The sequence below is a fragment of the Heloderma suspectum genome, chromosome 3, assembly GCF_057233095.1.
Source record: "Heloderma suspectum isolate Gila_16-S chromosome 3, 16-S_ref, whole genome shotgun sequence".
Lineage (NCBI taxonomy): Eukaryota > Metazoa > Chordata > Lepidosauria > Squamata > Helodermatidae > Heloderma > Heloderma suspectum.
This window is the reverse complement of record NC_139460.1, coordinates 263,342,761-263,369,633: the sequence shown is the minus strand read 5'-3', so window position 1 is coordinate 263,369,633 and position 26,873 is coordinate 263,342,761. Positions and strand designations below refer to the sequence as shown.

At 43.9% G+C, this 26,873-nt stretch overlaps 1 protein-coding gene across 1 annotated transcript in view; it reads right to left on the bottom strand.

Moving 5' to 3' along the window:
* Positions 1-25,817, bottom strand: part of LOC146351165 (uncharacterized) — a 246,155-nt gene extending 220,338 nt beyond the window's left edge. The window contains 2 exon segments of the mRNA XM_084846708.1: positions 19,832-19,867; positions 25,597-25,817. Of these exon segments, the coding sequence (XP_084702834.1) occupies positions 19,832-19,867; positions 25,597-25,797 (237 nt within the window). The 5' untranslated portion in view covers positions 25,798-25,817.
* Positions 25,818-26,873: the final 1,056 nt, after the last annotated feature.

Below are 26,873 nucleotides of genomic sequence, written 5' to 3'. Positions count from 1 at the left end.
GGAAGACTGTAGGAACTGAGGAAGCTGCTTTATTCCAGGTCAGACTAGCCCAGTATTGTTTACCCTGACTGGCAGCAGCTTTCTGGGGATCTGGCAAAGGTTTTTCCCATCAGCTGCTACTTGATGCTAGGGATGGAACCTGGGGTCCCATGCAAATATATGCAGATGAATGTGCTCTTCCACTAAGCTATGGTTCCATCTTGCATGCTTCCAGACAAGACTTTGATGGTGCTATCGCCTTGCCTCATTCACAGAAATGTGTGTGGGGGGGTCCAAACGATCATGTTGTCAACTCCTAACCCTTCTGTATTTTCCTGCCACATCTTCCGTCTTCTCATACTGCAGAAAATCCATTAAGGGTGCAATCCTATGCATGTTTTAGACAGAAAAAAGTCCTACAACTCCCAGCATCTCCCAGCCAGCATGCATAGGATTGCACCCTAAACCCTAAACATGCATAGGATTTTGCCCTGAACCCCTTACCCATCTGCTAGTGGGTCTTTCCTCCCCTGCACTTCCCTTCTCACTGGAACCGTCCCTCCATCCGTCCCCCTCTGCCCCAAAATCTCTCCCCTCCTTACGGCAATCCTCAATCCATTTCCACCAGGAAACCTGCTCTTAACCTCTCTACCCATATTGCCTCAGGAAGCCATGCACTGACAAAATCACCACTTGGCAACTCTCTAATTGGATACCTTTCCTGTCCATCTTCTCTACGCCTTCCTCTCCCCCATATTAGGATACACAGGAAAACACACACACGCACACTGTGCATGCTTGCTTCTGTCTTTTCCAAGCGATTTTACATATCCTTGCTACAATTATTAAGATTATTAACATCCATGGTATTTTAAACACTATAAATGCCAGTTCTCATTTAAATGCTTTAAATATACAATTGAACCTCCTATATTTTAATTCTAACAAATAATTCTTGCTATTTTTTTGAAAATCCTTGTCTCTGTCTCCTTGATTCTGCTAAATAAAGTGCCAATTTTTGGTGATGCTCACTGACTCAAGAGTTTTAAAAATCCTGTGTACGTGTTTGGTTGAACATGTGAGTGCACACATGGAGCAATGCCAGCCAATACTCATTCCCAGGAACTCCCAGTCTCACTTCGAGAAAAAACTTTGTTGTGCCTGGGGCATGCTGGGAGTAGTAGGGCTTTTTTCTGTCTAAGGCATGCATAGGATTGCACCTTAAGAAAGAAAAGACAGAACAGATGCACAATGCCTCCTCATTGGTAGCACCGTCTGGAAGCACTCTTCATCCCTCTGATCTATGATTACATTCTGAAATATGAACAGGACAATGGAATTTAGCATGTTTCTTTTGGAATTCTACACTAGTGGTTAATACATTTCATAATAATTCTATGCGACTAGATGTATAATCAACCACTACTGCAGAATTCAAAAGAAACATGCTAAAATCCTTATTAGCATAATAGCTTTATTAAGCCAATGGAGGAAGCAATCCTATGGCCGCTAGTCAGCGGCTAGACGGCCATAGGATATGTGGTTTTCGGGAACCGACCTCAGATCCTGCACTCCAAGGTCGGCTCCCAGAGAACCGACCTTCCCCCCCCCCTTCCGCATTGCCTCCCAAAGAGGAGTGCAGAACAGCCAAAATGGGGTGTTCCTGGGCGGGGAAAGTGGAAATGCCAGTACGACACATCCTATGTGTCATCCGGCAGCCTCCTGCCCTGCTCTGCCTTCCCGCAGCTCAACAGCCAAAATCTGTCTAGCCACAAATGCAGGGCAGGAGAAGCCCGGAGGGAACGATCCCCTCCGTGCTTCTCCTGCCCTGCATTGGATAGGCAGTCACCTCCGAGTTCGGAGGCAGCCGCCTATCCCCATAGGATTGTGCCCTTAAAAGGTCACAAAACACTGTGCAAGCTTTTGAGTTCTTCTGAACTCTTCCTCAGGGAAAATGGTAAACAAAGCAAAAATGGAGGGTGATAGGACTGGCTCATGTTCAAGCTATGAAGCCTGCGTTTGGTTTGTATCTTGAGATAGAAACTGGGAGGAAGCTGCAGGCATTCAACCTGGGACCCCCTATATGCAAAATATGCCATGCAAGTATACTGTGATGGTTTCAACTTCTACCTGGGACCCTCCAAGGGATGCTGTGAAAAAGAAACAAATGAACAAAGGCAGTTCCCATTAAAAACACACACACAGCTTTTTACCCAAAGCTGTTCAATCCTTAGGCAACGCACAACGGCCTACTATCCCTCTCCACCTGGTATTTCCTTCATCAGAGTTCATGCATCAGCATTGCAAGCTAAATATTGGGCCACAAGCAATAAGTGCATTACTTTAAAAAGTACAGACCTCTCTGCTTCGTTCAGGAGTGGAGAGGAACGCTCTAATGATTACGTACATCTTTTTTTTATAAAAGCCTTAAAGAACCAGCGAAAGAGAGAGAGAACTCTCTCAAGTGTAAAGAGAGGAAGAACTGCTGCCAACTATGACAAAAATTGCTCTCAAAAGGTTTTGAAAGGCTTGAGACTTTTTGTTTCCAAGGGAACACCATCAAGCAGGGAATAATTAAACAGCCATTATCTTATTTACAGATAAATCAGAGGCCAGCTTTTGTATACTCGTACTTGAAAACAGCCCAAAAGGGTATGAAAACCTATGCAGAGATCTTTAATGTGGAAACATAAGTTACAAAAGCTGATGTTGTAAGCAATCTAAAATCATAAAAATGAAGATTAGTGGTAGTCTTGTGTGAATGTCACTGGGTAATAATGCTGAATAAAGAGCGCATGGAAGTACAGCTTCTGGGAACCTTCTCCCTGGCACAGAAAACGATTCTGAAAGGGCATAATGAATGGAAAGGGGTAGGAGCCATTTCCATTCTAGAGAGGGATGTATAATGACCTTTCCTTTGCATACAAAGATATTTTCCCTTTTGCATGCATGTATTCAGCTTTTAAATATCATTAATTTCCCCATAAATCAACTCTAGCACTATGCAGAAAAGAACTCATCTTTCTAATGAAAACCAGGACATTTTAAGTAAGACTCTAAGGCTGCAATCCTGCACTCCCTTACCTCAGAGTAATCCCCACTGAACAAAATGAGACTTACTTTTGAATAGATAGGTATAGAATTAGGCTGTTAAAGAACTAAACAGGTTCTCATTTTAGTAGGAAGAACTGAAACCCAAATGTTGATCGTAGATTAGAGGACAGTACCTTAGTTTAGCAGAAACATGCAGAAAATAATCTTTGTTGCTTATTCGGTCAGTCGCTTCCGACTCTTCGTGACTTCATGGACCAGCCCACGCCAGAGGTTCCTGTCGGCCGTCGCCACCCCCAGCTCCCCCAAGGTCGAGTCTGTCACCTCCAGAATATCATCCATCCACCTCGCCATTGGTCAGCCCCTCTTCCTTTTGCCTTCCACTTTCCCTAGCATCAGCATCTTCTCTAGGGTGTCCTGTCTTCTCATGATGTGGCCAAAGTACTTCAGTTTTGCCTTTAATATCATTCCCTCAAGTGAGCAGTCTGGCTTTATTTCCTGGAGGATGGACTGGTTTGATCTTCTTGCAGTCCAAGGCACTCTCAGAATTTTCCTCCAGCACCACAGTTCGAAAGCATCTATCTTCCTTTGCTCAGCCTTCCTTATGGTCCAGCTCTCACAGCCATAGGTTACTACGGGGAATACCATTGCTTTAACTATGCAGACCTTTGTTGTCAGTGTGATGTCTCTGCTCTTCACTATTTTATCAAGATTTGTCATTGCTCTCCTCCCAAGAAGTAAACGTCTTCTGATTTCCTGGCTGCAGTCAGCGTCTGCAGTAATCTTTGCGCCTAGAAAGACAAAGTCTGTCACTGCCTCCATGTTTTCTCCCTCGATTTGCCAGTTATCAATCAAGCTGGTTGCCATAATCTTGGTTTTTTTGAGGTTTAACTGCAACCCAGCTTTTGCACTTTCTTCTTTCACCTTCATCATGAGGTTCCTCAGCTCCTCCTCACTTTCAGCCATCAAAGTGGTATCATCTGCATATCTGAGATTGTTAATGTTTCTTCCAGCAATTTTAACTCCAGCCTTGGCTTCATCAAGCCCAGCATGTCGCATGATGTGTTCTGCGTACAGGTTGAATAGGTAGGGTGAGAGTATACAACCCTGCCGTACTCCTTGCCCAATCTTAAACCAGTCCGTTGTTCCATGGTCTGTTCTTACCGTTGCTACTTGGTCGTTATACAGATTCCTCAGGAGGCAGACAAGATGACTTGGTATCCCCATCCCACCAAGAACTTGCCACAATTTGTTATGATCCACATAGTCAAAGGCTTTAGAATAGTCAATAAAACAGAAATAGATGTTTTTCTGAAACTCCCTGGCTTTCTCCAGTATCCAGCAGATATTGGCAATTTGGTCTCTAGTTCCTCTGCCTTTTCTAAACCCAGCTTGTACATCTGGCAATTCTCGTTCCTGAATTGCTGGAGTCTACCTTGCAAGATCTTGAGCATTACCTTGCTGGCATGTGAAATAAGTGCCACTGTTCGATAGTTTGAACATTCGTTGGTGCTTCCCTTTTTTGGTATGGGGATATAGGTTGATTTTTTCCACTCTGTTGGCCATTTTTGTGTTTTCCAAATTTGCTGGCATATGGCATGCATCACCTTGACAGCATCATCTTGCAAGATTTTAAACAGTTCAGCTGGGATACCGTCATCTCCTGCTGCCTTGTTATTAGCAATGCTTCTTAAGGCCCATTCAACCTCACTCTCAACCGACAACAGAAATATTTCAAATAAGACTATAAATATATTTAATTTTATGCCATTTCCAAACCTGAAAATACATTTAGGAGACTTTTAGAAATATGTAACAAAAGCAAAATAAAATAGTAAACTAAAATAGTCATTTGCTTGCCTAAATCAGTCCACCAAGTTTCATCTTAAAGGAAAATATCTTACATTACTTCTACTGAAAGATGCTCAGGCCAGGTTTTTTTTGACCCTCCACAGGAAAAGTAATCCATAGCCATGGAATTGTTACAGAAGGACTATCTGTGTGTACCCTGTTGTTCTCAATCGATGTCCTGGTTGCCATAGTGCAGGAACAGGAAATTAGTCAGAGGACCAAAGGCAAAGTTAGTAGACAATCCAAATACAGTGAGTTCCAGAGAAAACTTAGGTCATCAGGGAAACATAAGGTAGGCAACTGGTGTACAGATACTGTTTTAGCTGCCTAAAACTGAAGGCTTGTAAGCCTGATCCTTCAGAGCTCCACCCAGAGCACAGCTGCAGGCCATCAATGCCTCCTGAGGAATAGTCTACCCATGAGCAGATCCTTGCTCACAAGTATACCTTTACTCAAGAGGAGTGCCTATTCCCCGGGCAGGCATTTCTGTGCTTGGCAGCTGACTGAGCTTGAACAGGCTCAGCCAGTTCAGGATCAGCCTTTGGAGATACCTGTACTCCCGGGGGCTAGGTGGTCACTCCGCATCTGTCTCTGAGCCTGAGAGGGGGGTGACTCTGTCGTGAGGGGTGGGATCGAAGGCTGTCTCCTCTGAAGACCTGATCTGTCCCAAGGTCCCTAGACTCAGGCATCTCCTCCATGATGTTTGGCTCAGACAGCTCAAGGTCATTCTCCAAATAGGAATACCCCAGAGGGGGCCTGACCAACGATCTTGGGGTCTGTGGTGGCGTGGCACGCAGTGACAAGAGAGAAGGTGGCTGCTCAGCTACATGTAAAGGTAAAGGTGTCCCCAACCAGTCGTGTCCGACTCTAGGGTGCGGTGCTCATCCCCGTTTCTAAGCCGAAGAGCCAGCGCTGTCCGAAGACGCTTCCGTAGTCATGTGGCCGGCATGACTGAACACCGAGGTGCACGGAACGCTGTTGCCTTTCCTGCCGAGGCGGTACTTATTTATCTACTTGCAATTTTTTGCTTTCGAACTGCTAGGTTGGCAGAAGCTACATGAGACTCATATAAAGTTCGGATCAGGAGATATTATTTAAACCTCTCCGCCTATTACATGAAGTGCTGTATAAATAACAAGCTATGGTGAAGAAAAAGAGCCAGTGTGGGGTAGTGGCGAGAGTGCTGGACTGGGAGCCGGGAGATCCGGGTTCTAGTCCCCACTTGGCCATGGAAGCTCACTGGGTGACTTTGGGCCAGTCACAGGCTCTCAGCCCAACCTACCTCACAGGGTTGTTGTTGTGAGGATACAATGGAGAGGAGGAGGACGGTGTAAGCCACCTTGGGTTCCTTGCAAGAGGAAAAAAGGCGGGGTATAAATGCAATTAATTAATTAATTAAAAAAAATAAAAAATGATGATGACAATGGTTTTGTACTTTCCAAATATCAGGAGTATGCCTGCCGCTCTGGGCAATTTTTTTTTAAAGAGCTTTCACTAAACTACAGATGTGGTGGAAGAAGGGTTCGACTTCAGTGACTATAAATCTGTGAGAACAGTTTCGAGTTCTCAAGAATTGGGGAGTGCTTTTGCCACACAAATCCCAAATATTAATTAATTAGGGATGCTTATGAAATTCTCCCCACCAGAATTATTCTTTGGATTGGGGGGTTCCAAACGATCAGTTCTTGTTTACAGAACAGCACCAAATGTACAGTGAACCACCAGTCTTTTGTTTTTTGGTTTCTAGACTTTGTTCAGCGCATGCACAGTTTGCTGCAGTTTTCAATATGGGTCTTCTCTCTCTCTCTCTCTCTCTCTCTCTCTCCCTCCCTCCCCCTCGCTCTCTCTCTTCAGGTTACCATTGTTCATGAATGCACATGTGCATTGATTAAATCACAGCACATACAAAAGTATCTTGTATTAAATTACAATGCAAGAATGCATCTTGATTCCTTTTTGCACCATTTTTAAATCAATGCTCATATGTGCTAGTGCGCATCAGTAATCTGGAGGGGGGGGGAAGCATTAACTGAATGGAAATCTGCAGCCAGCTGTGCACACACCAACTCTGGACTTTACTTGAATAAATTCAAGAAATTCTCCAAGTTAAATGGAAAGCAGGCAGAGCAGAGTGTAGACAGAGCCAACCTGTTCCAACCCAAGACATTTCGCCCCCTCAAGCAGAGTGCAAATTACGGCCCTCCTCCCCCTCCTCCCCCTCCTCCCCAGCTTCAGCGAACACTTTTAAAAGTCTTGCCGCACTGATCAGACACCACATTCTGCCTGAATCTATCCCTCCTTCAGGTGCTGCCTGAAGCAGGTTGCTTCAATCTATTGCATAGCAGGGCCGACCCTGGAGCCAATCCATGAAACAATTAAAAAAAACTGAATGGGTGATATCTGCTCATCCCTGTAATAACCCCTTCTCTCCAGTAGGGATATACGAAAGTCACTTACCTTTCCGCGGATTATGTTGATGGTGGGAGGGAGGTGTTTTGTCCCTCCCCCCGGAATCCTCGACGGGGGGGGAGGTGATCCGTTCCTCCCCCCTGGAATCCTCCACGGCCGGCTGTGCTCTGCAGCAGCTCTGCGGAGCAGCCAGCCAGGCCCAGGCCAGAGCCGTCCACAGCCAGATTTCCAGCCACCGAGGGCTCTGGGTAAAAAAAAAAAAAAAAGCATACGCAAATGGCAGCGGCTACAGCCACCGCCATTTGCGTTCCTTATTTTTGGCCATCTTAGTCTACGTAAATATTTACGTAGACTATGACGGCGAAAATAAAGGGGAACGCAAATAACGTAGCAGGCGCTATTTGCGTCCCTTTTTGATTCGCCGTTTTAGCCTACGTAAATATTTACGTAGGCTAAAACGGCAAATCAAAAAGGGATGCAAATAGTGCCCACTACGCTATTTGCGTTCCCCTTATTTTCGCCGTCTTAGTCTACATAAATATTTACATAGACTAAGACGGCCAAAAATAAGACGGCCAAAAATAGACAGCCAAAAATAGACTAAGACGGCCAAAAATAGTAGACTAAGACGGCCAAAAATAAGGAACGCAAATGGCGGCGGCCGTAGCCGCCGCCATTTGCGTATGCATTTTTTTTTTAACCCAGCCATGATAGGCTACGTAAATCTTTATGTAGCCTATCACGTCTTATAAAAAAAAAAAACTCCGACAAGACTGCAAATGGCGGTGGCAGCAGCCGGTCGGAAGACCAGCCACCGCAGCCGCCGCCGCCGAAGCCGCCGCCGCCCAGAACATCCGCCCCAGGTAAGTCTCATCCCAGGGGGGATCTGCGGGGGGGTGGCAGGCCATTCCGCCACAGATTTCAGGGCCTCACCGATTGCCCAGATTTCAGGGCAATCACCGATTGCATTCGGCCTCACCGAGATCCATGGCGGAATTCTCTGCCATCCCTACTCTCCAGTGCTCATACTACCTAAAACAGAGGTGTTAAACCTCTCTCAGTCCAAGGGCCAAATTTCATTTCAGATAAGCTCTCAGGGGCCACATTCCAATGGTGGGCGGGGCCAAAGACAAAAGGGGCAGGGCCCAAAATACCCACATTTTTAGCTTAAAGCTCTGACTGCCAGTAATGAAGCCCTAGGAGAGGCATTTCAACCTTTTAAAATGATGAAAAAACCTGCACTAAAGCAGGGAAACCACCAAACGATTGCTGGTTGGTGAAAGGGGGTGGGACTAGGGGAAGGGGGTGTGGCCATCTGGGGAATCCCAGAGGGCCGAATTGGGACTTCAGGCAGACAGGATATGACCCCCGGGCCTGAGGTTCTGCACTCCTGCTCTAGAAAGTGGGCCTTGTTTTCAACCTTTCAACAGTATTACTAATAGAACCCTATGATATGTATCAGTTCTTTTGAGCTCTGGGCAGTGGGAGGGAAACCCCATACTGCAATCCGAACAGCAAACTAGATACAACTTCATCATTCCAAGCAGCTCTACAATGAACCTTTCATTAGATGGAGCTTCCCCTCAGACTATTATGGGTGACCCAGATTTCCCAAACAGCTAAGCCTTGGAAATGGATGGTTTCCAGCAAAACCCTTCGTCCTGCAGGGAGTCTGGAGGCTTCCACATTGCCAAGCAGTTCCTAGGGAAAGTGCCAAGCACTAGCTCATATTCTGATAACAAAATGTCAAAGACTTGGGTTGGCTATGGAAAAAAACATCCTAGTGTGGTCTGAATATACACTACGGTCTTTGGCCTTTTTCTTCGTTTTCTTGAATGGCGCTGAAGCAGAGGCTGAAGATTATTGTTGTACCATGCCCCTACATTTGCCTATTAACTCCTATGTCTATTCAGAGATAATCCCATGCATGGCTTTATATTGTTGGCCAGCTGAAAATGATGCAGAAATGTCGGGTGCTGCCCTCTCACTGGATCCATGCCATCTACTGTTTATTGCCAAGCAACTGTAACTACACTTTCTGCACACCATTCATCGCTTTGTTGCAAGTTAGTATTTAACAGAGCGGGTGATGGACACCATGAGTTACAACGTTCTATTTTGGCAGAGCTTTAGCAAGCCATTTGCAATGAAGTATTTGAACCAATTTGTCAGGGATGAGTCCAGGCACCTTGAGATGTCTGACGGCTCCGATTCTGAATCAGAGTTGGAAGAGCTAGATAAGAGCCCAGGGGAGGGACCCTCCCTAGTGAGCCAAGACGCCAGGAGAGATTCCTCCAAAGGCCTTGACAAACAGATAGCCCAGGCTGAGCGTCTGCCCCCTCCCTCCACTGAGAGAACTTAAGTTTCCAAGTAGGAGGAGAAAGAAGGTGCTAGGGTGCGTTGCAAAGCAGGAAAAGTTAGGGGTAGGGCTCAGACACTCCACCAGGATAGCCACTCTTGGAAGCCAATGTAGGAGGGGGTCACACTAAGTGAGGGGCATCCCTGCAAAGCCATGAGGTTCATGCCCAAACTGTCAGCAACTTCTCTACCCCCTGGTTTGTCTCCTCTAATTAGATATCTCAGATTAGTTGTTTAGGGGCCTGAAGCAGTCTGAGAGCTTCCTAGAATCTGCATTTGTAAACAGTCTAGTCTCTAGCAAAATAAAGTCGTATTAGCCTGAAGCTTTGTCTCCTTGTGGTGTTGATTGAGAAGGGGAAGGATGATCCATTTCTGACACAATTTACCATAACATATTTTAGGTATATCTTTTAAATATTGCCTTCTCCTATCTCTTCCATAAAAGATCTTACATTACTAAGATAATCTTATGGATACCACCTTGTTTTATTTGTTTTCATTCCACACACACACACACACACAGTGCTATCAATAAAGTCAGAGAATTAGATGGACTAGGATTCTGGTGTTGTGAAATCCATATTAGTGTAATACCTTTATTAGGCCAACTCAAATTTCATCTGGCCCCACCTACTTTGCTTTGGCTCCACATACGCTGTCCTTGACATCCCTCTGTGCCTATTGCCTACCCAATGTTGGAATGCACTCCCCTTCTTTTTAATGAGTTCCAGGGCTTGAGTGAAGGCTTTTCTTTGGGGTCTATTCTCCAAATTAAGGATGTTAGAAGTGTGGTCCTCAACGTGCTATGGAGATTTGCTACAGTTACAGGCGTCTATGCCCACTTGTAAGAATTAATAAGATCCTCCCCCACCCCCATTTTTTCCAGTAGGTGGTGGTCATGGGGCCTTTTTGGCCTTGCTTCAAAAGCAGAGGATCCTGGTCATATTTTTGTGCAGAACAAATAAAGCAGATGACAGAATACAAAAGAAAAGAAAGAGGCTTAAGATAGGACTAAGGAAGACCAACTAAAGGAGCATGACAGTAATCCAACCAGGATTACAAAATAAGAGGAGACATTAGAATCAACAGAAAGAAAAGACAGATTTTTTGCAATATTTGATAAGACTTTGCTAGTGATGAAATTTGAGAAGATAAAGAAAGAGCAGGATCCATGAACCAGTTCTGCTTGAAATGTAACATTTTTCACATTTGGTTGTTAACAGGGAAGCTCACAAGGGCAGACCTCTTTCTCGGCGTGCAGACTTCACACTCTGCAGATGGAGAAGGAGATCCACTCTATACTACGGCCCCTGGGACCCCACTCCTGGGACCATAGGATTGCAGTCTCATTTGTAATAAATTCTATTTAAAATCACAGAATTTATTCCAAGGAAAAGTGGTTAGGGCTATGATATCAGTAATCTCTGGGGTGAGTAAGTTTGGAGGTTCTGGGGGCCAATTTCCATCCCCGAAACCCACCAGGGACTGGTGAATTGCTGTTGAACTTTGGCAGCAATTCAGCAGTGAGAAAAAAAGCCACATTTTCCCTTTAAAACAAGGCACATAGGGAAAGCGCACTTCTTTTAATGCAAAATCATTCTAGAATCCCTGCGGGGTGCAAATTTGCATTAAAACCCCACGCACCTTGTTTTAAAGGGAAATGCCACCAAAATCCAATTACAATTTGGTGGTGCAGCAGCGATTTGGGAGCAACAGGGGCTACAAAAAAGGATGGGGGGGGAGGGGCCTGCATGCAGACCAGGAGCTGCATATTGCCCATCCGTATCTTAAATAAACTAAATTTTGTTTGCTTCTTCTAACTCTAGTTTATCATCTATTTTATATTACTTGTCAACCTCCTTTGTTCGTGGGCTATTATATTCCATGCCAGGCTCTTTAGCATATTTATCTTGCAATGTAATTGATTGATTGATTGATTGATTTCTTCATTGATTGCTAGTTGCAATCACCCTAAAGAAAACTTGAAGATTTGCACTTGTCCTGATTGTTAAAGAGCAATTAGCTCTGCTTGCTACACAATAGCTAACTTGGTATCATTTGCATTTGAAACCTTTTCGTCTGTCTTCACTAAAGAATCACAGAATAGTAGGGTTGGAAAGGGCTATAAGACCATGGAGGACAGGCCTGAATTTGTTCAGGAAGGAAGTCTGAAGAACTGCTTGGGACAGAGACTGCTTTAGTCACCTTGGTGGACGATCTACACCAAGAACTGGACAAGAGGAGTGTATCCCTGTTAGTTCTGCTGGGATTTTCAGTGGCTTTCAATACCATCAATCAGGTTATCCTTCTGAGGCATCTTTCTGAGGTGGGAGCAGGAGGCACTGTTAGATGGTAGCTCCGGCCCTTCTCAGAGGGGTGATCTCAGAAGGTGGCGCTGGCAGATTCCTGTCTGACGCTGTGGCCATTGGCCAGTGGTAGCCCTCAGAGTTCCATCTGATCCCCCATGCTATTTAACATATACATGAAACCAGGCTCATAACCAGCATAAACATTCGGGGGGGGGGGACTAGGGGCACAGTTCATCTGGTTTACATCATCTGGCCTTTTAAAGCCAAGATTGTAAACTGATTTTTAAAAATTATGTGTTGGTTAAAAATAAAACAAATTAGGGGGAGCAAAGAAAATTTAGGGGGCAGCCCCCTGCCTAGCCCACCCCGGCTACAGGCCTTCATGAAACCACTGGGAGACACTATCCAGAATTTGGGGGTTCAGTGTCACCAGTATGCTGATGATACCCAACTCTATCTCTCCTTTCCATCTAAATCCAAGGAAGCTGTTCTGGTTCTAAATCAGTGCTTGATGTTGGCAATGGACCGGATGAGGGCAAACAAATCAAAGCTTAATCCAAACAAGACAGAGGTGCTCCTGGTCAGTCAAAAGGCAGATCAAGGAATAGGGATTCAGCCTGTGCTAGATGGGGTTACACTCAACACTCAGGCTCACAGTTTGGGTGTTCTCTTGGCCGACCCTGAACCTGAATGCCCAAGTATCAATGGGGGTGTCAGGAATGATTCTGAGCGTGTGGAGACAGTTAGCAGGTCAGACTCAGAATGGGAACAGCCAGAACTGGGGGAGGTTTCCTCCCTAGTGAGCTCAGATAAGGATAGACATTCTTCTCAGGAACTTGGCACAGTTGGCTCGACCTGAAGAGCCGCCCCCCCTTTCCTCCCTCGTAAGAACTCAGGTCTCGGAGAAGGAGGAGAGTGCAGGGAGAGTCCAGCACGGAGTAAAGCAGGAAAAGTTAGAGGCAGAGCTCAGACGTTCCACCCGGTTGGCTATGCATGATAGCCTACGTAGGAGGGCACATCTGTAAGGGAGGGGCATCCCCCCCAAGTTATTCTGGCCTTCTGGCAGGCAAGTTCTTGTCTCAAACTGCTGGCAAGGGCAACATCTCTGATTCCCACTTGGCTCCTCTATTGACACTCGTAATTGTGTGGAGTAGCTGTTTTCCATTGTAGCCTCAGAGTCTCTAAGGATTTGCATTTGTAAAGAGCCTGGTCGTTAACTAATAAAGTAGTGAGCCTGAAACCTGGTATCTTAGAGTGTGTTGACTGCAAAGGGAAAGAACCAAGGGACTTGACAGCAGCCAGGAGTGCATTTGCACAGCTCAGGCTAGTGCACCAACTGTTCCTGTTCTTTTTATGCCATTTACGGCACCCATTTGCATAAAAAGCCCCTTTACATAAAACAACAAGCTGCCATTTTCTGCAAAATGGAGGCTTGGTGAGGGAGTGGGTGGCCGTGCACCACTTGCCAGGTGCTCATGGACCAGCTGGCAGCTCGTGCCCCATGCTGAATAGGGTCGGATGGCGGGCGGGGTCTGTGGACTCCAGTTCGGGGTGCCAAGCAGGTGGATGTCTGTCAGACCCCACCCCCACCCCACTCTGGATATCTGCAGCATCCCTACATGCTACTCCCTTGTTACAACAGCTTCGCTAGCTACCAGTCTGTTTCTGGGCAGAATTCAAAGGGCTAGTTATGACCTATTAATTCCTAAGCATCTTGGGACCAGGCTGCTACCTGAAAGACCTCCTTCTCCCATCTGAGACTGCCCAGTTCCTAAAGTGTTTTTAGGAAAGCCCTTTTTTCAAGACCTCCACCTTCAGAGGAGCATTTGGTGGCAACTTCAAAGAGGGCCTTTTGAGTGGCTGCGCCCAGGCTATGGAACTCCTCCCAAGGGAGGCTAGGTTTGCTCCATCTTTGATGTCCTTCTGCCATCAAGGAAGGCCTTTAACCTGTAATTGGGTCTGTGGCTTGGGTGCTGGTTTAATAATATTTTTTATATTAAACCAGTAATTGTTATGTTTTTGTTGTATTTTAATGTATTATTTTAATCAATTTTAATTGGTTCTGTAAGTCACCCTGAGTGCCATTTTTTGGTAGAAAGGCGGGGTACAAATAAAATACATACAGACATACATACATAAACTGAGTCAAATAGAAGTGATAAGAGATTACATTCTAGGGCTTAGCAACAAGTTAAAAATTAACAGATCACCAAATCTGGTGGACATCCACCTGAGAATTCTTATAGAACTCAAACGTGAAATTGCTGATCTTCTAACCAAAATATTAATGTGTCTCTAAAACTGGACTCCATTACCAAAGGACTGGAAAAGGAGCCATGTAAGATGGACTTTTTAACAACATCCAGGGGGATACAGAAAATTATGGGGTCACGAATAGTCGGACACGACTGAACGACTGAACAACAAAAAATTAATGTCTCTTCCAGGTAAATTGGTAGAAATATTTATTAAAGATACAATTACCAAGCATATAGAATAACAAGTCTTGCTAAAGAAGAATCAGCATAGCTTCTGTAATGAAAAATCCTGCCTCACTAACCTTTCAGAGTTCTCTGGGAGTGTCAACAAGCATGTGGATAAGTGTGATCTGATAGACATTGTATACTTGGAGTTTTGACATAGTCCCTCATTAATGGCTCCAGAGTAAACTTAGCAAACATAGTGTAAGGGAAGAGATTCTCTTGTGGGTCAGTAACTGCCTATAGAACAGGAAGCAGACTGTAGGAATAAATGGAGTCTTCCCACAATGGAGGGATGTAAGTAGCAGGGTAACTCAACTATTTGTATTTGGACTAGTCCTTTTATTATTATTATAAACTTGCTGTTAGATGGTCTGGAGTTAAGGGTGAGTAGTGAAGTGGCCAAATTTGCAGATGGACATCAAATTGTTATTAAATCACATTGCTTAAAGCTGGAAAAGGACCTTTCCCAACTGCGTGAATGGACAACAACAGTGCAAATGCAGTTCAGGGTGAGGAGGTGTAAGGAGTGGAAAGGATCAAATATAAAACTGCCAGTATCATAATGAACTTATAGAAATCTATGTTATGGCTGCATGTGGAATACTGTGTACGGTTTTTGTTGCACCTCAAAAAAGATATTGTAAACCTGGAAAAGGGCAGAAAGGGGCAACCAAAATGATCAGGAGGCTGCAGCATCTTCCCTATAAGGAAAGGCTACCACATTTGTGGCCTTTTATTTTAGGAAAAGATGACCAAGGAGTTTAGACATGCCGGGGTTTATAAAATTATGCATGGTGGAGAGAAAGTGGATAGAGAGAGGGTTTTCTCCCTTTCTTTTTATAAAGCCCTATTCAGGCATTATGCAGGGCTGGTGCACCTGAGGGTGTTGGGGGCAGGCCCAGCTAACGTGGCCCCAGTGCCTCATAGCTGTATTCCTGTGTACAAACCTGAATATGGCTTAGAACTCAGGAATATCCAGTGAAACCAATTCTCAGGAGATTCAGGCAGTGCTGGCCCTACCATTAGGTAGAGTGAGGCACCTAAAGATTAGGCATCTAATGCTTAGGAAGAGTGAGATGCTTGCCTCATGGCAGCAGATGCCGGGTGGTGTGGAGGAGGAAGCAGTGGCAGCCTCCTGTTGGAGGACAGAGCTGTGTGTTTCAGGCAACCTGCTGTGAATCCCCTTAGTTAGCCTGCTGCCCTCAGGTGAGGTAGAGGATGCTGTCCCATTGCCAACGTTGATGTAATATTCAACTGTCAATTTAGTCAGCTTCTTTAGTTAGAATGAGGAGGGTGGGGTGCTGTTTTGTCCTTTGCCTCAGGCAGCAAAATATCTTGGTCTGGCCCTGGATTCAGAACAGACAAAAGGAGGAACTTCTTCACATCACATCAGTAGTTTATAGACTTTGCTGCCACAAGGTGTAGTAATGGCCACTCAGTTAGGTGGCTTTACAGGGGAGTTTAGACATTCATGGGGGATAGGTCTATCAACAGCTACTAGTCATGATGGCCATATACAGCCTCCAGGTTTAGAGGCAGCGTGCCTCTGAGTTTTTGTTGCTGGGGAGAAACAACAAGAGAGAGCTATCGCCTGCTTGTGGGCTTCTCAGCAGCATCTGGTTGCCCAGTGTACAAAACTGAACACTGGAGTAGATGGACCTTTGGACTGATCCAACAGGGCTCTTCTTATGTACTTAGCAATATGTACATTTCAAGGCTATATACATATTTCAAGGCCATATACATATATATATATATATATATATATATATATATAGTGTGTGTATAGATATACGATAGATAGACAGATAGACAGATAGATGATAGATAGATTCTGCTCACGTTCAGATCTGAATGTTGAAGTCAGACAACAGCTTTGTACCAAAACTTGAAACTAAAAGTATCAATGCAAGGGTAGGGGAGAAAGAGCTTCAACATGAATAGTTTAATTTTTGTGTGGAAATTTGATTAGTTTTGTAGCTGTGAGTTCACTGTGGCAGATCGAAAATGGAGTTTAACACAGAAGATATTCAAGTCGCAGCATATTCATCTGCAAACTTTTGCACTGGTCAGCTTCAGTAGGTATAAAGTGAAATCTCAATTATCAGATTATTTTCTTTGAAACATCAAAAACAGCAAGCAAGTAAGCAAGCAAACAAGCACTAATGCTCAGAAAAAATTCACCCCGTCAGCCAGCACAGCCCAATCAACTGCCATATCCATCTTACGCACATCTTATGCCAACAACATTATCGATCATTTAGTGTAATATAAAATAAGTCAACCTGCAGAGTGTGCAAGAGCATGGGATATTTCCTGTTATGTCTTCAAAACAATCAAATCAGTCACCTCTGACCCAAGAAAATTTATTTTGATGAGGTGTGCTTTTTTCAGCCACCAGAGGGCAATCTGATCATATTCTTACCAGAGCAAAACCTGCAGGACACCAAGTGTGTGTTAATGAGTGTCCATCACAATATAACTTATCTCAGGCCTCTGAAAGGCATGGTAGTAAACTGGCACAATCGAAGCCACAATTTAAATTAGGTGATGAACAATTATCCTTACTTTATTCCTGTGTGGTAAAGACTGCAAAAGTGACACAGCCATGTAAATGGCACTGCAGGACTTGTTACCTTTCTTTTGGGACAGGCAAAAGCCATTCTATATTCTGATATAGCCTCGGAGAATTGGAAGAGCAGGTGCTAGAAATATCCTAGCAAAATATGGGATATTAACTTTCTTTAATAGGAGAGAACCATGCAAATCAACAGGTTCCAAAGCAACCAAAAACCTGTCTTACATAAAGCTCTGCTTCCAAACAATTAGGAATCACAGAACATGACCATGTGAATGTAGAACTGTGGATAAAGGCATCTTAATAGGACAGCATGGGGTACCAAAAAGGAAGGAGTAACTATTTTCTATCAAAACAATATGAAAGGAGTGGGTGTCCTTCTATGAGGTTTTTTTATTGTTTTAGGATGTTACAGAAATTATATTTTAAAAATCTAGATGTGATGGTTGACGAAATCTGCTCCCTGAAACTGAACAAGCAGTGCACTGCTGGATGTTAAGCAGCTTAGTGGAAGGCATTTTATTTTACAGGCTTGATAAATGGCGTGCTTTTGTATCAGGCCACTGTGGAAAATGCTGACCAATCTTTATTTGAAGCCTGCAGTACTGCTAAACAACAAAAGCAGGAGCACTGAAGTGGAACACTTGCTGGTCTAGGGCCTGCTGAATGAGCTTGCTTTAACAAAAACATCAGCATCCCCTTGCCTTGCCCCTTCGGCATGCAAACTGCATCCTATTGTAACATGAACAGTGACCATATGATCCAAATAACCCATATGATTGGCCCAAACATATTGTTGCATTGTGACATGGAGCCTCACACTGGAAAGACATTTGTTAGTAAACAGGCATTTCGGATGTTCCTTCCTCTTTCAGTTATTAAGAAGATGGATCCACACTAACCATTAGAAATGGCCATTTATTAACAAATGTCTCTCAGAAAAATATTTCAGTAAAATATGAGGATGCAGTGCAAATGAGGATGGTCCAAATTCACGGTGCAATGTTTGAAATGAAGAACTCAGGTAAATATTTTCAAATACCTCCATGAATAAAAACGGCTGAGGAAAACTGGCATCTTCCTCAGTGGAAGGCCATAGTTAGAAAGTCACAAATTCCAAAATCAAAAATTAAATCTTCTGACAGTATTCCCCTCTATTATACATTTAGCCTGACCACAAGGAAACACATTTTTGAAACACAAAATTAATACATGAATTGAGATTAAGATAATTGTGTGAACGCACTGTAATCTAGGATTATAATGCTGAATATTTTAAACTGTTCAGAATTTGCATCATTTTGACTTGGAACTAGAAAGAAAGCAAAACTATTGCATGACACTTCGTGATCAAAATTCATTAGATATAACTTTAGGGGACAAAAAGATTGTCTCCTGATGGATTGTTCTACCCATTCATTTTACCACTGGGAACTCTTTTTCTCCTCCTTTCTTAATGGGGGAACCACGAGGATGACGAGCACATAATTCTCTCCTCCACTAGGTTTCAATAGAAACCTAAGTGAGACGTGAAGCTGGATGACACACAAAGCAGGCTGGAAATGAATTGGTTTTGATCCAAGCCCAGTGGCATTTCAAATAGCTGCAGCAACAGATAAGGCGGGTCCCATGCTCCATTATCTTTTCACTCCTCATTTTGCAGAGCAGAGTTACGTTGGCCACACTAACTGTCGCCGCTAGAATTAGGTGGGCTTTGTTTTTCCCTGCTTTTGTTTTTAATATTTAAGAAGAGGAGAATTTTGAATTAAGGAAGGGTTTACCCCGTACCCCTCCTTTTCCATTGGAATGCACACCATTCCCTGACCTTGATGGGTGGGTGTTGAATGGGCTTTTGCTACAGGTTTTGTTTTCCTGCTGGACACAAAAGGATGGCCTTGTGGGAGGTATGTTTGTGTGTGTACATGCGCAGTTATGCGTGTGGTTAGGGAGAAAAGGGGGAAGAATGAGAAATGCACAGTGAGCAACTTCCAGAGATAATCAATGGCTGCATAATGAGCAACCAACTCTGATGAATATTGATTCGTCAGTTCTGGCAAGATTCTGCTCTCGGGAGGTTGGTGCTCTTGCCAGCTGCTTTGCGTAAAGACAAAGAAGGGAAAGGATGTAAACTCAAAATAGCTTGTATGTATTTTTTTAATTGGAGAGGGACATTTTGGACCCGCGTTCTGTGAGAATGGAGAGAAGGATAGTTTAGCTGCAAAAGTAATTGACACTTCACATGTTATATGTGTAAATGAAAATATTGTTAATTACCATTGTATTTGCCATTAAGCCAAACTTTATTTAAAATATAACAGAAGAGTGGAGAATTAAGGTATGTGATCGACATTTATTACGAATTTGATAGAAGTTTTATGGAATATGAGCTTTGTGAGTTTAAATAAGAGGATGCACATTAACAGTACAATCCTAAATAAGTCTACTCAGAAGTAAGTCCTATTACTTACTCCCAGATAAGGTGTATATGATAGCAGCTTAACTATGTTTCTACAGCAATTGTATTTTTCTTTGTAAACTACGTTCAGAGTTTTGCTGTAACTGGTAGTGGTTTTCCCTATTTCTCTATGTATTATGCTCCATTTCTCTATGTCCTAATAACAACAGAATCTAAAGGTGTTTTCTATTTTTTGTTGAGTAGCACATGTAAAAACGAAGTGACTGAAACTATTTTAAATAAAGTGCATTTTTCTTGTTTAGATGGAACTTTTTGTTAGTCACATCAAAGAAATGGCTTCGGAGTTTGTTAATGAATAAACATCTGGTGTCTTTTTGCAATTGATATAAAAGCCTACCTTTGGGGAGGCTGAACTTCTTTTCTCCCAAGCTTTCTGTGAAGACACAAATACCAAACATTAGATGGGGAGAGAACTAGAAGCAAATATCTATGTACAACAAATATCCACCCAATTCATCCCTACTGCAATGTCGCTTCTGACTTCAGTGGAATCATCCCTGGGATAAATCTGGCTCCTGTCTATGCCAAAAGAGAACAACAGAAGGCTGCTGAAGGCTGCTAAAGGCAGCTGGTTTGGCATTTCTTTTCCTCAATGGATCTGTTCATTCTAGTCTGATGAGGGAGGCTGTAAACAAAGGCCCTTCATGCAAGCTCATTGTGTTAAGCATAATTACACTGTATATTCTTCGTAACTATACATGCCTGAAGTCACGTTGCAGGAGTTTGCATTCACTCTTTTTTCTAATAGGGTAGGAGGAGATGGGGCAAAAGAGATAAAATAAGAGTTATGAGGAGCTTAGAATAGAGACTCCCTACAATGTTTCTTAAATTAGGTGAGGGAATCCCATCCCCAAGAGAACATGGGACACCAACTAGGGAAGAGGGCACAAACCATTTTGGTTCCAGATGGAGGGCTCCTAGCATTAACAGTCCAGAAGGCATTTTGCAGCAATTCCATCTTTTTTTCAGTAACCAATTTTCCACAGTAAGGAAAGAGAAAACACAGGAGTCTATGAGTGGCAGAAGATGTTGTTGGGATCCCCTGCAAAATTCCATGAATGAGGCAGGGCGATGGCCATAAAAGCCTTGCCCGGAAGCATCCTTTTCAGTAACCATAGGTGCATCCACAGCTAAGCCTCCGTTTCTTCTTAGAGTCAGTGCAGCTCGTTATCCCACTAGGATTACTAAATCCATGATTATTGTTGGTGCAGCGCAGCCCTGAAGAGGGCACATTGTAAATATCTTAACCTCCACAGTGGTGCAGCTAAGGTGGGTGCCCAGGGCTCTGCAGCCCAAGGGTGCTCCCAATAGGGTGGCCACTTGCAAATCACCAAAAAAAAGAGGACATGCATCGCCAAAAAAGAGGACAAAAGAGGATGCCTATTTACAGAAAACGTGCAAATATATGCTAATTTATATGTATAGATGCAAATTTAGAAATAATTATTATAATTTAAAGAGAAATACAGTACATCACACCATAGTTCTCTGGCAGTCTTTCAAATAGAGGACTGTCCTCTGTAAAAGAGGACACAGCGCTCCTCTACAGCCCCAAATGGCCACCCAGAGAGTGGCAGGTAATTGGGAAAGCAGCAAACAGGCCCGATGACAGCCCTTGTGCCAGCATGGGTATGCCAGGGCCCATCAGAGCTGATGCTGCTTGTTGCAGGATTCTTATTCTTATTCTTATTATTTTAAGTTGTATAGTTAGGGGGCAGCAGGATGCGCATGTGCATGATTACAGATGCTCACTGTATTATTTTTACTTTTAAAAGTTATGATCCTTTTCTACCACGAAATGGTGCTTCTTCCCAAACTAATGTATCAGAAGCTAACTCCATTTTCTCCCTGTAGTCATGATGGTGCTATAATTTGAGTGAGTTTAAAATGCAGTCCTGCACATGCTGAGAGGATTTCTTTCTTCCTTTTATCAGGTTTGGCAAACAGTGTTTTGGTTTGGTTTGTGCTAACATATCAGGAATATAGAGGCACATGGAATGGTGAGGCGGGGGGGAGGTAAAAAGAGAAATGATAATTGTGTGTTTTACGACTGGAATAATTCACACGGCTAAGTCCAAAGTCTAAAATTACCAAGCTGCACCACTGAACTCACACACACACACTTGTTACACCTTGCCTTGTTACTTTAGCATGGCCTGTTCCTCCCTCTTCCACTGGATGTGCAGCAAGCATGCTTAATGGGTAGTGCCTGTAGTTTCACATGCCTCCTCTCCAAGAAGTGCCATGGGCAGATGGAGGTATAGAATTTAAAAGCCAGGGCCAGGGAATGATATGAGGTGGCTGCAGGAATTGGACACAGGGTAGAATAAAGCGTTGCTGAAGAGGTTTAGGAGTTCATGAGTGGAGGGAGAGAAAGGTGGTATCAAGGTTCCACTTACGACCTGGACCCCCTGAGCAACCCCTTAAGGATCTCTTGCCTCCTTATGAGTCTCACATTCCTTCTTTTAAACTTCTCCTTCCCAGTATCAAGGGGTTTAGGCTGTAGATGTGGGGTGATTGACACTCTGGACACAAGTTTTAACCATAATAGTTTACTGATAAACTTAAAGCTAGCAAATCACAACTAAAGGTATTTACACAATAGAGCTGAGTGATACAAAAGGCATCAAAATAAAATAAAAGTTGCAAAACACAAGTTCCTTTACCCTAACTTTCCTTAGACTTTTCTGGGCTTCTTTCTGCTCATTTTTCAGACTTCGCTCTCACTTCAGGCTCTAGCTGTATCTCGCTTCTTACAGGCTCACTTGCTGTCTTTATATACCCTCCTCCCTCAAAACTTAAAAGTACTGCTTCAAACCTGAAGAAATGAAACTACCCCTTAACCATAGAAACGAAACTACCCCTCTGAGGGTTACCCTCTCCTGTAAGCCTGACTTTTTTCCCATTGCCTGTGTAGGCCTCAAACCTTCACAGGTGGCAATATCCAATTAAGTTTTTAAGGGGTGGTGGGATATAGGGGGACACTGAGATGATAGTTTACAGCCTTCAATAACCTGTTATCCTCCAAATGGTTTGGACTAGAACTCCCATAACCCTCAAATGGGTGTGTTGGCTGGGGATGATGGGCCTTGTAGTACAACACATCAGGAAGGCGCCAGGTTGAGGAAGGGTGATCTAGTATGTTTAGGAAGGGAGCATGATTTCATAAAAATTAGAGATAATGCATGACGTTATGTTTTGCCACTTCGACAGTACAGAAGTGCCATTAAGGGGTGTAGAGCCTGGAGTAGGGGAGTAGAGCCTGGAGGGGAGAGCCTCTCCTATTGTTTGAGCAGCCCCTGCCGGTCTGGTGATGTTCACTTCCAATCCCCCCACCCCACCTGGAAGTATGTTTCTGTCAGGGATTTATAATGGAGCGGTGTAGTCCTTCATGGAGTCATGCGTGGAACCATGCTGATTTCATGAAAACTCCAGTATTCCTTCGTTTACTTTGCCCTTCCATTTTTGTGGGAACATGGCCCAAGTTTTATACTATGCTTCTAGCACAGGAGTGTTGAACCTCAGGCACATGGGCCATATTCAACTGCGTGGTGTCCCAAACTGCCCCTTTGGGGTTGCCAAAAAGGTCACCCCCCTTCCCCTGGCCCCATCCCCTTTCCCCCAGTGACCAATCATTTGGGGGTTTTCCAGCTTTTGTGCTTGGTTTTCCCCCATTCTAAAAGGTTGAAATGCCTCTCCTGAGGCTGAGTTACTGGCAGTAAAACTTTAAGCTAAAATGTGTGGGTATTTTTGTATCTCAGCTATTTTGGCCCTGTCCCCTTTTGCCTTCAGCCCAGCCACCACTCCAATGCAGCCCCCAAGAGCTTCTCTGAAATGGAATTTGGCCCTCAGGCTGAAAGAGGTTCAGCAGCTCTGCCGTAACGTAAGTGCAGGCCCATGTGGCAGCAGCATTTCTTCCAGTTCAGCACAGGAGAACCAAAGAAAGAAAGGATTGCACAATCATCTCTGGAAACAGATGGATGTCTTTTTCCACTTAGGACAGATGGAGAGACACACACACACTATCAGTGAGAAGCCAGCCCTGAAGAAGCCATTTTGGCCCTAATACAAATTATATTTAGGGCACAATCCTATGGCTGCTAGACAGCAGCTAGACAGCCATAGGATTATTCGGTTTGGGGGAACTGACCACAGAGCCAGCATTCCAAGGACGGTTCCCAGAAAACCACCTCTCCACCCCCACTACCTCGCAAGAGGCGTGGTTTGTCCCCGGCTCTGTGGTCGTAAGAACAGGGGGCATTCCTGGGGGCAGAGAAGGGCGGGGACAGCGGAAGCATTGTTACAACATTTCCTATGCACCATCCAGCCTCCCCACCCTCCACTCCAACCCGGTTCAGCTAGGCAACCAAAATCGGCAGTCTAGCTGCTAATGCAGGGCAGCCAGAGCACAGAGGAAAAGATCCCTTCTGCCTGCCCTGCACTGGATAGTCGGTTGCCTTCAAGTTCGGAGGCAGCTGACTATCCCCATTGGATTGCACCCTTGATGTGTTAAAACTAATATGGGTTCTATCGAGGGTGGGCTTCAACTCCCATCATCCCTCCACTGGCTATGCTGACTTGGGCTGATGGGAGTTGCACTCCAGCAGTATCTCGAGGGTCACAGGTTGCTCACCTGTGGGTTAGATGCTATGTATCATGGAGAAATGGCTATTCTTAATTTAGTAATCCCTGTAAACGTAGGTAACTTCTACAATTCAATCTTAACTGAGGGGAGGGGAAATCACAGTCATGACTCATATGAATAGCAAATTATCTATCAAACAGTGATTCTTTGAAATGCAATAAAGAGGCCAATTTAAATACATTTTAGGGACCATTTGTTGTATCCAATTTTCATCATTCAGATTCAATGTTAAAGATATTAAAGCCAAAACTGCTTATTCTGATTGTTATCTTACAGCATTTCTGCTTCTCAAAGTGCCATCAATCAATCTGCAACTATCTGGAAGCTTTCCAAAACTATCGGTGGAAAGATGCAATAAACTGAATTCCTATTCAGAATGATAAAAGTGCTAGTTTATTTCTTTTCTTGAGTTCACCCCCAAAAATGTGGAAGGAAGGAAGAAGAGAAAGAATGGGAGGGCAGAAGTTCAGATATTATACCACATAGCTATATAACTGTATACAGCTATTATTTCTATGTGTACTGAATTTCAGTAAGTGCACTTTGATGTTTTACCTGAAGTATAAATACCAGAATGACCCAGAGAAGGCTTTTTACAGCATGTTCTAACAGCACAATGTTATACACATCTATCCAGTGGAGGCTGGTGGCTTTGATGTCAGTGGGGCGATGAATCCACTAAAGGAGCTATCCAGGGTGAGAACCCCCTTCAGGGTTCTGACTGAAACCCAGAGCGGATTCACTGCCCCACTGACATTGGAGCAACCAGCCCTCACTGCATCTACCCTCATGTAAACCCCATGGAGTTCCAGAGCGCTTGCTCCCAAGTAAGTGGGTATAAGATTGCAGCCTAAAGCACTCTGTGAAATCCCATCCTTTGTTGCCACAGGTTTTAGAGGCTAGAGAGTCTTTGAGGAAGCGATTACATTGTCTAAATTCTATACATGTTGTTTTGAAAAATCAAAATGAAGGTTGTCATAATCGAGATCCTGCTGTGTTCAGCTTTTCTCCTCATGTGCGGCATAACCCCCTCGCCAGTTTAATGAATAATGTTTAATAACACAAGGAAACAATTGCATATTTTTCACGCGTGAAGTAGTTTTCATCCTGGTGACTCCAAGGCAATGTTCCATTTTAGCGCTCCAGTGTCCTTTTATCTGTTTGGTAGAGGATGTTATGTTAGAAGGTTGGGGAGGGGAGGCTATGAATTGGCTCTCAAAAGACAGTGACCCTTGGTGCTTTTTAGTCGTTCAGCTTACCATGTTTCAAATTCAATACAACCATTGGAATGCCTTTTAAGAATATCAGTGTGTGCCCCTCCGCAGCCCCTTAAGTTGCCTTAAAATGACTTCACAGTATAGAGACACAGCGGGAAAGTTGAATACCTGATCAGCATTTCTGAAATTAACTAGCAACGCTCCTCCATTTGTGTTGTGATCACTCAGTCAGGCTCTTACCTTGCAGAGTTTCAAGATTAGCCAACATGCCAGATACGCTGTCAGAGTAAACTTTGCCCTCATGTATCTCTCAGGTAGACAGGTGAGGTACATTTGTATAAAATCCAGGTCCTCACTGACACCAGCATCGTCACTGCTGCCCACCTCCTCTTGTCTCCTCTGATGCCCTCCTGATGCACTCAGAAACTTGTTGAACTCCATCTTATCAACTATTTCTTCTGTCTTTCACAAAGCCACCGGCAAGTCAAGAGAATCCTTTGTTTCAAAGCAGCAGTTAACTCTTCCCAGCCATCCAAAAATTCAGTCTCTACAGCTGACTCAGGGTTGGATGATGCGGTAGCAAACTTCCTAGGTTTGAACTGCTTCAGCCGGTTGCCTTTCTGTTATTGAACAAGCTCTTGCAAATGTGTGTTCAGCTACAAGATAAATATAGCACTGACTAGAGAGCGTCTTGTCATACAGCACAAGAATACTCCTGTGGTTGCCAAGAGTGAAGAGAAAGATTTCATTTAGTCAAAGTGCAAGTCTCTCCCCCCCACCCCCAGGATCAGTGCTCCCTTGTTAGGAAGGGGAATAAAAGAAAAACTATGATCTATGAAAACGCTTTTGGACAGTTTTACTTCCTCAGAAGAAGTCCCAGTTGTGGAAAGAAATAAGGTCCTTATGGGGGAGGGAATTCAGTGTTGTTGTTGGGATGTGTTTTTCCCCCTTCCCAACCACAATAATTCATTGTTTGCGATTATTTCATATGCTGAGCTTGTGAACACTACAGATTTCAAAAGAATAAATGAAGTGTCCTCTGTGGAATAGGGCCAAGACATTTTGGATTAATGAATGGCTCTTCTACTCAGCCAACACCCCCGCACACACACCTCAGAGATTTTCCATGCAGTTCTATAGCTAAATTGTTTAAAGTGGGTTCATCATACAACATGCATTTGTGTGTCCCGAGGCTCTCAGATTTATGTTGTTGTTGTTCAGTCGTTAAGTTGTGTCCGACTCTTCATGACCCCATGGACGATAGCACGCCAGGCCTTCCTATCCTCCGCTCTCTCCCGGAGTGTTAGATTTATACTCCACCATTAGTACCAATTATAAAATTAATTACGCTAGACAAGATCCTTCCTAGTATTGAGCCCTAATTGTGTCCACTGGACTAATAAATGTATAGTTTCATGTGTGTCTTTAAGACAAGCTTTCCCTTCACAGAATTTACACTGTCAAGCCATTTTCTTCCTTACATCCAATTTTTTTAAGCCGGGGGTGGGTGGGAGGAT